A 15,148-nucleotide genomic window follows, 5' to 3' on the forward strand; every position below is an offset into this window, starting at 1 on the left:
TGCAAGGACCTGAAGGAAAAAAGCCCAACCAATTAGAATTGGGGGTGGGAGACACACACACACACACACACACACACACACACATATACATAGAGAAAGAGAAAAGGAGATGGATGGAGAGAGATGAGATATGGAGAAAGAGAGAACACTAATATTTTGCTGTACTCATTTTTTCCCTGTGTTGAATTGGGAAGGCTCTAGAATATGGGTGAAAAGTATCAATAAAAAAATCTAGGCCTGTGATCTTTTGAAAAGTTGGTTGAATGGATTCCCAACAAAGGATCCAGCCTGGTAGGAAGAAAAATCTTTACAACTTGTCTTTTCATTTACAAAGTATTATAATTAAGCCTTATCTCATTCTCTTGGTTCAGTACAATAGGGTTTGGATACCTGATGCTGAAGAAGTTTGGAAATCAGCTGAAATAGCAAAGGACTATAGAGTTGGAGATAAAGTTCTTCATATTTTACTAGAAGATGGATCTGTAAGTATACCTATGTATCTTTCACCATAAGTAGGGGTATGGGAGTAGAAGACCAGGAACCAGACATTGTGAGTGACCCTTAGGAATGTTCAAGAGTGTGGATGAGAGGGTACAGGTCAGTGGATGCCAATATTACTATCAGAAACATGGCCAAATGATACGCCTTGGAAATAGTATCATCAGTACTATTCAACCTACTTCTGAGTAACATTATTTGTCCTTTACCTCTCTGACTGAAATGATGAAGTATCCAGTATGCCAAGAGCCATGAGTAATGGGATAAGAGTTACAACAGATCATCCTTATTTCCTTCATTAGACAGTTTCTTGGACATTTAAAGATGTTTGGAGGACACTGTTAGAATGAGCATATACTTTGGTTAAATGAATATAATTGTTTGTCCTCATCTGATAGGTTGAGGGAAAAGAAAAGAAATATTGGGAGAAGTTTAAGGTGAGGAAAGAGATTGGTGAGCAGAAGGGTTAAAGTCTGAAATAAGAAGGAGAAAAATATAGGAGAGATGGAGATAGGAAAAGAGAATAAAAATAATTGAGAATTTGAATGAGGAAGGGTGTGTTGGGGGGGGGAAGGTAGAAATGATGCAAAGCAGATGCCAAATCTGAGACTAATCAAGCAAATGCCAATTTTGAGCCTCCTTTAGGAAGGGAGCCCCAGTGTCTCAGGGGCAATGTGGATATTTCAAGCAAATACAAAGGTCTTTAGTTCTAGCAGTCATTATCCATAGTATATTAAATATGATGCTTAAATGAGGTCACTTGTAGTGGTGCCTATCTAACCTATCTAGATCTTACTGCTATCTAAATCAAATTTCTGAGGATTATTGCATTTGGTCCAGAGGTCTTACATTTACTACCCACAATGAAATTATAAAGAAAACTTCATCTTCTTCATCCACAATAAATAAAACTTATTTACTGATAATTCTCCAGTTGGGTCAACATAATTTATTACTATCTCCATGGTAATGAATTATTGTATTAGCTGCTTACTCCCCTCTCCTTTGCACCTGTTATACCCTATTCTAAAATAAGGGAAATTGCATCAATATCCCTGATATAGATCCTAGTTGCCCTACATTGTCACCAAAGGTTAAAAAGGCCCTCATCATATTTTAGAACATTTTTTAGCCAGAGGGACAGAGAGTAAGGTGCATTGTAAAAGCTAAAGCAAGGAGTTAATACCTCTTTTCCTTTCCTCTCCTTTATTCTTCCCTTCTTTTTCCCCCCTGTCTTCTCTTCCTTCTCTCCATAGCCCTATGTTGAATGGGGCAGACTGAAATTCCTAGGCTGGTTGTAATTTTGTCCTTGGGAGTGAATGTAGTCATGAAAAATGGACAGCTTTTGATTATGTTCCCAGTCAAATAAAATAACAAAAAAAAAAACAGTCTTATATCTTGCTGCTTCTTGCCCTTTTAAAACTGTCACTTTTCTAAGACTTAGGTTTGAGGAGGATTGTTGCATTAGTAGAGGGCTGACAATATTATATACATTTAACCAAAATATGTGCTCATTCTAACAGTGTTCTCCAAACATCTCCAAATGTCCAAGGATTGGCTAATGGAGGAAGTAAAGATAATCTGATGTTGCTACCATACTGCTGCTTCATGTAGCTAGAGAGAAGTTCTACAATCTAATCTTTCCTGTATTTTCTCTCAATAGCTTTAAAAAAAACCAACAATGTGACACTCTAGAAGAAAACTCTGTCCTGTAGAACTAATCCCACAATAGCTTCTGCTCTTCTTGATCTAGGAAGAAATACAACTCTTAGGGTCCTCATCACAAGGAAGACAATCCAAGCTTTCCCAGAAGAGCCGTTACACATTTATTCACCCAATGAATTTCTTTTGCAAAGCCTTACTATGTACTTCATGGGGCAGCTAGGCGGTGCAGTGAATAGAACACTGGCCTTGGAATCAGGAATACTCCTGAGTTCAAATCCAGTTGGGTGACTCTGGGCAAGTCATTTGATCCTGTTTGTCTCAGTTTCCTCATCTGTAAAAATGAGCTGGAGAAGGAAATGGCAAACTAATCTAGTATCTTTGCCAAGAAAACCGCAATAGTTTGCCATTTCAGGTTGTGGGGTTAAGTATCTTTCTTTGGTTTAGAAGAATTAGGCAGCTACTATAACCATATGAAACTATTCCAGGGTTTTTTCAATCTGTTTTTCAGTTAGATGGGTCCCTGGCACAATTTACTACTACAATAGCCTTGAGGTGGTGAGAAAAAGGCAGATAAGAAGTAGGAAAAGAAACAGCTGGGAGTTCTTCCCTTCCTCCTCAGCCAATGGCAAGCAGCCAAGCTGCTTCTTTCATTTAACTCTTTGTCTGCACAGTCAGCTAGCAGTTAAGTGACTCAGTGGATTAGAGCACTGGCCTGGAGTAAGGAAGATTTGAGTTTAAATCTAGCTTCAGACAATTAATAGCTGTGTGACCTTAGACAAGTCATTTAACCTCTGTTTGCCTTAATCTATTGGAGAAGGGAATGAATGGCAAAGCATCCCAGTATCTTTGCCAAGAAAACTCCACAGACAGTATTGGTCTGCTATAGTCCACAGGGTCATGAAGAGTCAGAGGCAACTGAACAACAATTGCAGCATCAAGAACAAGGTCCCCTTTAAGTGAAAAGCGTGGCATGTCCTTAACTAATATTCATAAACTTCTTAGGCTCTTCTGCCTGGGATGCCAGTGGTTGCTATTTCAGAGGGGGTGGGGGGAAGTGGGGCTGACTATGTTGGGAGGACATGGGTATAAGGAAATATATAATTTTCTCAGAATTTCCTTGTAGGATATAGAGAATATTTGGGAGCCAGGAAAGAGGAAGAGGAAAAGATGCATATGGTAGCATTGGTAGGCAGCCCAGTCTTGCATAGCCACAATCGAAGGATTGACAAAGGCACTAGAAGCTGGTGTCCTGATCCACTTCCAGGCTTTCAGAGTCTGAACCTTGTTGAAATGCCTCAAAAAAAAGCATCCATGAGGTGTTCTGCCAAAGCACATGCTAAAAACATGTCGTTTAAAATTAAAAAAATTTTTTTTTAACTTTTATTTTCTGTCTTAGTAATAACTCTGAAACAAAAGGTCAAGGCTAGGCAAATGGAATTAAGTAACTTGCCCAGGGTCATACTGCTAGAGAGTGTCTGAGGCCAGATTTGAACCCAGGACCTCCCGACACTAGGCCTGGTGTTCTATCCAGAGGGCCACATAAGTGCCCCAAAACATGTCATTTTGAAGGATGACTTTACTGAGTTAGTATCAGGACCCCTGCCATAGAACATCCACCTTTAAGAAACAGGCTTGGAAAGAGGCAATACTGCTGTAAAGAAGAGCAGTTGGTGGTGTATAGGGAGGAAGCAACTGCTGAATAGCACGTAAATCCATCTCCCCATTAGGCAGCTATGAAGCACAACAGATGGGGATCTGGGCCTGGAATCAGGAGCTCCCAAGGGTCCAACCTAGCTTCAGATACTTCCTATCTGTGCGACCCTGGGCAAGTCACTTAACCTCTGTCTGCCTCATTTTACTCAATGTTCAAATGGCAATAATAATAGTACCTAACTTGATTCAGGGTTTTGGTTTCAAAAGATTGCTCTATTGCAAAAAATGAACAATATGGAAATAGGTATCAGGTTATAACATTTGTATAACCCAGTGGAATTGCTTGTCGCCTCTGGGATGAGGGGAGGAAAAGAAAATGTATCATGTAAACATGGAAAAATATTTTTAAAAATAAAAAATAAAAATTTTAAAAGACTATGTTATTGATAAAAATTAATAAATTATATATTTAAAAAATAATAGTACCTAGCTCCCTAGTTTGTTGTGAGGATCAAATGAGATATTTGTAAATCACTTAGCACAGTGCCTGACACATCATAGGTATTATATAAATGCTTGCTTCCTATTCCCTTCCCATTATCCCAGCTTCCTATTCCTGTTCTCTATCCATTTGGGGCTGGACTCAACCCAGCTCAGTTGACCAGGGCTCTCCCTGTTTCTGCATTAGCCTCAAACTCAGACTCCCAGAATATCAGAGCTAGAAAAGCAGCTTAGTGATTGTCTAGCCCAATGCCCTCATTTTATAGGTAAAGAAAGGGAGGAATGAAAAAGGAAAATGTCTTGCCTGAGTCCATAGTATGAATAAATAAAAGGTCCAAGATTGAATCCCAAGTCTTCTACAAACCAATTACTGTTTCCTTCATACCCCTGTAATGCTTTCTTGAATTCTCTAGACTGAATATCTGAACCCACTTGAAAATAATATAACTCATCTCCCTCCCTGCAGTCCCATTCACTGCTATTCCCTCTAATTGTATCTGATATCTGACCTTGCCCCAGGCATCCTCATCTCTTCTGCTTTGGACAAGAGTAATTAATGAATAATGAATGTAATCAAGTAATGTAATGAAAGTAATAAAGAGTCATTAATGAAGACTGAGGTCATCTACCTGCCTATTCTAGGAAAATCATATGGAATGTATGCAGGTGGCTAAAGACTTCTAGTGGCAATGCTAATCCTAAAGCTATCACTCTTTATAGAGATGCTGTACTGTCCCCAGTGATCTCTAATTGGGAAGTACAGAGTCAAGAAGATTGTCGTGCCAACCTGCATTAAGAGTCCAGAACATCAAGCTCAGAGAGTCAACGTGAAGCAGTAGAATGAGCCCTAGAGTCAGTGGATCAGGATTCAAACCCTGTTTCTGGCGCCTCCTGCCTATGCGACCCTGAGCAAATCTCTTAACCTACCTGGACCTCAGTTATTTCACATAAAATGAAGAGGCTGGACTAGATACATGGCCTCTGAGGTCTTTTTTTATCTCTATATCTATGATCCTATTAATGGGCTGGAGGTTAGTAATTTCTAACCTTTTATTTGATAGTGGAACTGCCATAAATTTCTCCAATGATGGTTTAGTGGCAAAATAATTGAATTTGGAGTCAGAGGACCTGACTTTGAATCTTGGCTTTGTTTCTCCCTACCTCTGTGACTTTGGCAAGGTTCCTTGGTCTATCAAAGTCTGAGTTTCCTTTTCTGTGATCCTTTGCCTTTTTTTTAAAATATATTTTTAAAATTTTTTTTAAACCTTTAACTTCTGTGTATTGACTTATAGATGGAAGATTGGTAAGGGTAGGCAATGGGGGTCAAGTGACTTGCCCAGGGTCAGACAGCTGGGAAGTGTCTGAGGCCGGATTTGAACCTAGGACCTCCTGTCTCTAGGTCTGGCTCTCAATCCACTGACCTACCCAGCTGCCCCCTTCCTATGCCTTTTTTAAAGCAGTTTCATCATTGTCATCTGTGATCCAGAACTGGTCAAGTTATGTTCCTCTCGAAAGTCTTCATGGCTTTCTCTTGACCACCAAATATACTTCAAGGCCCCCTGTGTTTTCTTTGACTGAAACACTACTGGTTCTGCCACTCCAAAATTTGTTTTGGTGTGGTGTAGGTGTTTGTGTTTGTTTGGAGGTGGGTTTGGACAAGCGTGTATTCTTCCTTACTCAGCCATCTTGACTATGAGAAGTAGGAATCCTCTTCAAGGCCCTCCACAATTTGGAACCACGCTGTTCTTATAGGTCCTGAATTGTCTTGCTTTTATGCCTTTGAGTGTGCTGACTCCTTAATCCTAAATTTTCTCCTTTTCCTTATTGCCAATTGAATTCTTTACTTAAGAGTCAGAGCACAATTCAAATGAATATCCCCTGTTAGCAATGATTAATTAATGCCCACCAGAGGCATTTTGGGAAGGTCACAGGTGAGAGTAATTAGGAAAACACTTGGGAGTGGTGAAGGCCAGTTTTTGCCTGTGGCAGAAGAAGGAGAGTGGAAGAAGTGAGTTGAAAGTGAAAAACCAGAAAGTTTGGGTGTCCAGGAGCCTCATGAGTGAAAATTAATGTTGATTTGTATTATTAGCAAACTTCTATGCAAAACCATTCCTTTTCTCAGACCTCTAAACTCCCAGGGTCAGTTGGCTTTCCAGTTTATGTAATTACTCTTAAGACTCAAGGTATCTAACTGGCCTGAGACCTTCTCTCTTTTGGTTAAAGCAAAATGAAGACCACCTTCTTCATCTATAAACAAAAACACTCTCTCAAGACATTTGAAAGCCCTCTTTGCCTTTGCCAAACATATCATCTAGTTTTGGGGTGCCAGGTCCATAAAGGAGAAAGAACCTCTCAAAACATGATTGAGACAGCTTATATTTTTCTGGGCACAGATTGCTAGAAGAAGCTGGACTTCATAAGCTGTCCAATATTTAATTTCTTAATATACCAGAGAAAGGCAGGTAGGTCACATTTCCCAGCAGCAGGATCCATCTACTGAAAGAGTAATCTCTACCTGCCCAATCCCCTATGAAGTAGATGAAAGGAGGAGTTGAGATCTCTAAGTCCACCTACTTTTTCAAAATATCTACCAGTTGGGTATGCCTGGGAGGTCCATGTGCTATACTGTCAAGCCATTCAGAATGAAGATATAACTATTAAAAGGCTTTGCAGCTTTTTGTTTCTGGTCTTTCTGCACAAAGGCTGTACCTGACTGAGCAACCTCTTATTAATAGACTATATTAATAAATGATGTTATTCTCAGGGAAATAGCCTCATATTATTTATTGGAAGTTCTGGGTGCTACACTGATAAATCTGAAAACTTATTTGATTATCAAAACAGTTTCAGCCCAGAAGTCCATATTATTAGGTCAGGATGCAAACTATAGAGAATGATGGAGAGGTGACTATTTGTCTAACTCAACCTGTGTCCCTAAATCTTTAATTCCTCTATGCCAGCTGCTTCTATCCCCTTTCCCATGTTGATTTTTCAGCCTGGGAAGCATGGAGACTGTCATGGGCTCTCTAGATTAATCTATACCCATCGGGATATGGACTTGTACACTAATGTTCCCTCTCAGACCTCCTATGGAACCTTGCTTTGCCTCTTTATACTATTTTGGGGGGATAGAGGGGGCTAGATTTTTATTTCTTTAAAATAGAGAAACTCTTGGTGTGAAAATTCCCTACACTGATGCACATCTGCAACTTATAGTCTTTAAAAACAAAACAAAACACCGTTATCTTCTGTCTTAGAATCAATTTTGGTTTCAAGGCAAAAGAATGGTAAAAGTTAGGCAACTGGGGTTAAGTGACTGGCTCAGGTCACACAACTAGGAAATGTGAGAATCCTAATTCCAGGTCTGGTGCTTCATCCACTGAGCCACCTATCTGCATTGCAATTTACAGTCTTAAAGAGTTTCAGGAGGGCAATGACATCTTACACATAATCATGCAGTCAATATATATCAGAGGCAGAACTTGAAACAAGTTATATCTGAGTCTAGACTAGTCTTTCTACAAGATGTCTGACTATTTTTCTATATTTATCCTGTATTACCATGGATTGTAGTTAACTTTTATGTTCACTTCATCTCCCTATTATTAGGGGTAACTAGGTAATGAAGTGGACAGAGTGAAGTCAGGAAGACCTGAGTTCAAATGTAGCCTCAAGCATTTACTAGCTGTGTGATCTTGAACAAGTTATTTAACCTCAGTTTAAATTCAACTATGTAATGGAGATCATAATACCTATCTTGCAGGGTTTTTGTGAAGATCAAAGGAAATAATATTTGTGAGGCATGTGGCACAGGGATTATGTGCTTTTAAAACATTTTATCTTATTTTGACTTATGCCTTTTGTTTTTATATTCATTATCTATTTTATATTTTCATTTTTATATTTTATATTCATTTTAATGTCTCTTCCTTGCAAGCCATCTCTTATAACAAATATTTTAAAGGAATAAAAAGGAAAATAGCTCATCAAAACTAAATACCACCATGACTGTGCCTGACAAGTATAATCAATATTCCTACCCAGTGGTGTAGGAATTGGGATGTGTCTCCTACCATCTAACTTGGTATTCCATGCATGGTAGATGCTTAATAAATGTTGATTGAATCAATGAAAGAAAAGTTTATATGTATACATATATATATATACATACATATTAACACATATACACCTACAGTAAGTTTTGCTATAAATCAATATATGTGTTCTTAAAAAGCATCTGCTAGAAAAACCTGTAAAGACTATACAAATTGATGTAAAGTGAAGCAAGAAGAACCAATAGAACATTGCACACAGTAATAACAATATTATACAATGATCAGTTGGGATAACTTAGCTATTTTCCAGTAATAAAATAACCTACAACAACTCCAAAGGACTCATGATGAAAAATGCTATCTACCTCCAGGAGAAAGAACTGATGGAGTCTGGATGCAGGTCAAAAGATACCATTTTTCATTTTATTTTCTTCATGAGTTTTTTTTAGTGATATATGTCTTCCACAACATGATGTATATGGAAATATGTATCACATGATAGCAAATGTATAACATATCAAATTGTTTACCATCTCAGGGAGAGAGGTAGGAAAGGGAGGTAGAGAATTTGAAACTCATAATGTGAGAAAATGAACATCATGAATTTATACATGGAACTGGAGAAAAAATAAAATATTCCAGAATTACTGGGGAAAAAGCATGTGCTATACAAAAAAAATCATGCAATTAAAACCAACAGGTATTATGAGAAAAATAGGGTTAAGGGTACAAGTCGAAAACTTTATTAATGATACATAAAAAGAGATAGGAACCTACAAAAATATTGCCCCAGTTTTATGCATGTTGAATGATAAATTAATAATCAGTGGCAGTGTCCAAGGCCTCAGGTTACTCTTTGGGTGGGGGGAGGTATAGATGAAAATCTTAGGTGTAGACCAGCTCCCCTCTGCTCTGAGCTCTGCTATACCAGAAGATATATGATAAATATGTTGCTTTACTTTGAAAAAACTTGAAGTTTGTTTGTAGAAATGGGAATTAGAACAGTGTAACTTTGAATAATTGTGAAGTAGAGCAGTTTTCTGCAATCTCCCTGATTCTCTCAGATGAAGTCAAGCATGAGCAAGCATGGCAATTGCAACCTTTGAGTTATGACCAAATTGTCTCCTAATATATCATGTTGGAACAAATTTGCAATATCCAAACAAACATTATAGCAGCAGAACTGTCTATAGCTAGTTATTGATTATTAGCAGTGTATAGGGCATTCAGGGATGCCTAGCACCTCTATTATGAGGGTTCGCTGAGCCTTTTTCAAGGCTACTCATCCAACTTTGGTGCCTGCCTGTCACCCAACTTTTTCCTGTGGTTCCAAGAAGCTATGACATGTACATCAGCCACACTCCAGTAAACTTTCTCTAAACCAGCTTGAGGGTAACTGACAGTCCTCAAACCCATCAGTGAATTAGGTGGGTGTTCTCAAGTATGTGAAAACTTCTCCTACTAGAATGGGTAGATAAGAACAATTTGTTCCAGCTGCCATGAAGTGGCTTCAGCGGATCTTATGGAGTGCCTAGAGTTTGGTCAGACATATAAAATGCCAAGGTTATCTATCCACTTCATCCGAGCTATCTCTAGTCATCCTGAATTTTGTTCTGCCACTGGACTTCAGTGACTCTGGAAGAGGCAGGCTGATGACTTTGTGCAACTCTGCCTCAATTAAATCCAATTCAGGAGCAAGTCAAGACATTGCACCTTAGTGTCATTGGTCTTCTTCAAAAGGAAAGAGGAAGAACATATACAATGCTCTCTCTTAGTGTTCTGGTCTCTTCAGAGTCACACTATCAAAAATAGCATCTTTGAACTTGAGGGATAATGGTTCAGATAGAACTCCAGAACCTTGTCATTTATTATTTTTTTTGCCTTTATTGCTAGGAACAGGATTATTCTGTTGATCCAGAAACTCTTCCACCATTACGAAATCCTGATATACTTGTGGGAGAGAATGACCTCACAGCACTTAGTTATCTTCATGAACCTGCTGTCCTCCATAATCTCAAAATTCGTTTTGCTGAATCCAAACTAATTTATACCTACAGTGGTAAGTTAGAAGATATGTATGAATGAAAATGGAAGTTCAGAACTTAGTCATTGCTGACTATATATAGCATGATCAGAATATCTTTTTATTTTATTGGTATCTTTTGTTTTTATGTTACTTTAATTTCCCAAAATATTCCTCCCTATTTGCCTATTGTCCTTTGCAATAAAATATACAAGACAAAGGGAAGAGGCAAAGAAATTTAGCAAAACAAAGCAATGCATCAATCATTTCTGATAGCATAGAACTTTCATCCCTGCAAAGAACAGAAGGAGTGAAGTGCTATTCTCTTTTCCAGGGCCAATTGTGATCACTTTTAATTATAGAGTCCAGTTTCATTTTTTTCACCCTTTCCATTTTCCCTTTCTACTATTATAGCCATTGTCTGCATTTCCACCCTGGTTCTATTTACTTCACTCTGCATCAGTTCATATAAATCTTCCTTTGCTTTTTTCAATTTTTATATTCAGTATTTCTTAAAGCATAGTAATATTCTGTTTTGGTTTATTTGTACCAAATCTGTCCCGCTCACTTTTTTTTTAACCAGTTAACAAATACATTGGTGATTACAACTTTGTAGTACAATTTGGTAAATGACCCTATGTTTACCTCTAAAATCTAGTATTGGTTTGAGTTCCACAGCCCACGACTATTCAAAGACCTGGCAGATTAAAAGAATCCAATATCTTGCTTTATGTATTCTCTTCCCTATTAGATTGTGAACCACTTGAAGGCAAGTTCTATTTTCATCTTTCTTGGTATACTTGTGCTTAGCATAACACCTTGTGTATATAATAACCATTTATTATGCTTGTTGATTTGATTTGGCATGATACTTCAATGCCCCCATAATCCCTATCTCTTCAGATTTCTCATTGTGACATTGTTCTGAGACTCTTATACGCATCTTGAATTTCTTTCCACAGGAATTATTTTGGTTGCCATGAACCCTTACAAAGAGTTACCAATCTATGGAAATGCTATTATTCATGCTTATAGTGGGCAGAACATGGGAGATATGGATCCACATATATTTGCTGTGGCAGAAGAAGCATATAAGCAAATGGCCAGGTATCTTCATCTTGAACTTTGTGCTCTCATAGTTTATCCTGACTCTCTATTTTTCCCAAATGACTCGCAGTTTAGGACAAATTCTGTATTGACCTGTTAAAAGAGCAAGCTTGACACATTTTTAGAATGCCAAGCCACATATTATCAAAATGCCCTGGTCCAACCATATAATTTTGATCCGTTTTAGAAAAAGTTGTTTATTGACAGCCTAGATCACTTAACCAGATTTTCCAACTGGATCCCTGTGTTTTTGGTTTTTTTTATTCCTTCTCTTATATCCTTGTGCCCCACGACTTTCTTTCTCCTCCTTTCCCTAATATTTTGATCTCATGTGACAGCTATCATACTTTAAATGTATTACAATATTTATCATTATCAATAAAGCAACACAAATAAAAATCCTCTAATTCACTAATATTGAATATGCTTTTTAGTAATTTTTCTTTTTTAAAAAATTGCATTATTTAATTTGCTGGCAAATACTGCCATAGTCGTGCACTTGGGTACAGGCCAGTGGGGCATCCATGGAGGAGAAGGTTTTGAGGGCATGCTTATCAATCAGTTACCTAACTAGATGCTAGGCATCATGCTGGAACATAATATTATCTTATTAATTTTGACAGTCATGACTTCAAGACCATAGCCAAGAGGACATCTAGGTTTGTAGTAGAAGAGAGTGTTAAAGGTAGAAAGGATCTTAGAAATTATCTAGTCCAAGGATTCTTAGCCTTTTTTGTGTTGTACTTTACTGACATTCTGTGGACACCCTCTTGGACTTGGACGAATGCTTTTAAATGAAGTAAATTAAATATATAAGATTTCAAAGAAAACCAATTATACTGAATAAATTTATGAAAAAAATTTAAGGTAATGGACCCCAGATTAAGAACTCCTTATTTAGTCCAACCTGCTTGTTTTACAGATGAGTAAACTGAGACCCAGAGAGGTGAAATAATTACCGAGGTCATACAGCTAGTTAGCTGAGCCTCTTTTAGGTCCCTCCATTCTTAGTCTGATGCTCATCCCAGAACATCACACTGTCTCTGTTGCAGAGAAAACCTTGATATTTCTAAACAAATCAGGATCCCTCTAATTATTATTTATTTTTGTTTTTTATTTTAATTTTAATTTTTTAGAAAAAATTTCCATGGTTACATGATTCATGTTCTTACTTTCCCCTTCACCCACCCCACCATAGCTGATGCGCATTTACACTGGTTTTAACATGTATCATCTATCAAGACCTATTTCCATATTATTGATAGTTGCATTGGTGTGGTTGTTTCGAGTCTATATCCCCAATCATGTCCATATCAACCCATGCATTCAAGCAGTTGTTTTTCTTCTGTGTTTCCACTCCTGTAGTTCTTCCTCTGAATGTGAGTAGCATTCTTTTCCATAAATCCCTCAGAATTTTCCTGGGTCATTGCATTGCTGCTAGTACAGAAGTCCATTACATTCAATTTTACCACAGTGTATCAGTCTCTGTGTACAATGTTCTTCTGGCTCTGCTCCTTTCACTCTGCATCAATTCCTGGAGGTCATTCCAGTTCACATGGAATTCCTCCAGTTTATTATTCCTTTTTGCACAATAGTATTCCATCACCAGCATATACCACAATTTGTTCAGCCATTCCCCAATTGAAGGGCATCCCCTCATTTTCCAGTTTTTTGCCACCACAAAAAGCACAGCTATAAATATTTTTGTACAAGTCTTTTTATCTAGGATCTCTTTGGGGTACAAATTTAGCAATGGTATAGCTGGATCAAAGGGCAGGCAGTCTTTTAGCGCTCTTTGGGCATAGTTCCAAATTGCCATCCAGAATGGTTGAGGATCCCTCTAATTATTCACAAACACATTCCTATCTCAGGAATACTGCATCTAATCAGAGTATTATATGGTGATTTTCCACTGGCCAAATGTTTAAGAGAAATCTTTTTTCCTCTTAGCAACCAAGGTCCAGGAATAAAGTAACACTGGATACTTGTGTCCTTCTTCGTACCTTAAAACATTTATTTTAAATTTAGAAACATTGGTTATCTATCTATTCTACCCAGAAGTGAACAGTAAAGTCAAAGAACCCTTAATCACATTGACAGTGGATATAGGACTAGGATTTGCTAAAATACCAGAATATAGTAAAAATAATAGCTAACAATTATTTAACATTACATGTCAGGCACTGTGCTAAGGATCTTATAAATATTTCCTTTTTTCCTCACAACAACTCTAGAAAGTAAGTGCTATTATTACTCTTATTTTACAGATGAGGAAACTAATGGTTAAGTGACTTGCCCAGGATCACACTATTAAGTATCTGAGTCCAAATTTCAACTCAGGTCCTCTTGACTCCAGACCCAGTAAACTATGCCTAGTTTGTTGATGAAAGAGAACTTACAGATTTTTCAAATCCAATTCTTAAAGTATTTTTTTTTATTTTTCCTTGCCCGCCCCCAAACCAAATGTGGTTGTTCTGACATGACTTTTTATTTTATTTTATAAACTTAACAAGCACCAGTGAACACAAACATTTTAATATACAAAGAACATAAAATTAGATAGTATATGAAACTGTGATCTTTTAGGTAGAAACTAATTGTTTAATTTATAAGAGGCAGCATGACAAACAGCAGACCTTAAAAACAATAATGCTGGCAAGCACATGTCAGTGCAACCTGGGGCAGTTAATTTACCCTCTTGGGAGTTACCAGTATTAATTCAACCACAAGTCCAGATTCTATTCCTATATAAGATTTAACACAATATAACAAAACTTCACCACTTGTTTTTGTCTCCTTTGTAACTTTTTTCTGATGTTTTATTGATACTGTTTATTATATTGATATTCCCTTCCTTCCTTCCTTCCTTCCTTCCTTTTTCTTTTTTTTAACATTGTTATCATTACACACCAACTCATTCCTTGGCCCCCACTAAATAAAAGCCCGGTCTTATAACAAATCATTCTCTTCAAGGAAAATAGAGTCACATGTTGGCTATGTTAACAATAGTAATGGAAAAATTCAAAAGGGAGCATTTGGGGGCCAAATGTTGTTTTTGGAAATAATGAGTCCAAAATGTCTATGAGACAACTTATTCAAACTATCAATAAGAAGTTAGATATGCCAGACAAGTCAAGAGAGAGGTTAGGGCTGGATAAGTAAATCTGAGAATCATCTGCATAGAGATGACCATTGAATCCATGGGAACTGATGAAATCCATAAATGAAATAGTATATTTGGAGAAGAGAGTGGTCCTATAAGGCAAAGTACCCAAGCCCAGTGTTAATGAGGCTTTGACATGGACTTCTAATGGCCTGAAAGACTTGACTCTTTTTCTGTAATTACTTCTTAAAGTGCCAGGAATGATATTCTTATCCAGCAACTATCTGAAAGTAGGTTGATCCAACGTAATACTGTTTCTTTTGTCGTTTTCTCTAGAAACAACAAGAATCAGTCAATAATTGTGAGTGGAGAGTCAGGGGCTGGTAAGACAGTGTCAGCTCGCTATGCTATGAGATACTTTGCTACAGTCAGCAAATCAAGCAGTAATGCCCATGTGGAAGATAAAGTGCTGGCTTCCAATCCTATAACTGAGGTAAGCAGGTATGAGTACTGGGAAGAAGCTGGTTCATTATAGATGAGGTT

At 37.5% G+C, this 15,148-nt stretch overlaps 1 protein-coding gene across 1 annotated transcript in view; it reads left to right on the forward strand.

Annotated features, from left to right (window-relative positions):
* Window positions 1-15,148, forward strand: part of MYO5C (myosin VC) — a 142,649-nt gene that overhangs the window by 25,874 nt on the left and 101,627 nt on the right. Inside the window, exons 3-6 of the mRNA XM_044660046.1 lie at window positions 372-482; window positions 10,266-10,431; window positions 11,358-11,502; window positions 14,942-15,098. Of these exons, the coding sequence (XP_044515981.1) occupies window positions 372-482; window positions 10,266-10,431; window positions 11,358-11,502; window positions 14,942-15,098 (579 nt within the window). The remainder of the gene's footprint in view (window positions 1-371; window positions 483-10,265; window positions 10,432-11,357; window positions 11,503-14,941; window positions 15,099-15,148) is intronic.

Source organism: Gracilinanus agilis, chromosome 2, assembly GCF_016433145.1.
Source record: "Gracilinanus agilis isolate LMUSP501 chromosome 2, AgileGrace, whole genome shotgun sequence".
Classification (NCBI taxonomy): domain Eukaryota; kingdom Metazoa; phylum Chordata; class Mammalia; order Didelphimorphia; family Didelphidae; genus Gracilinanus; species Gracilinanus agilis.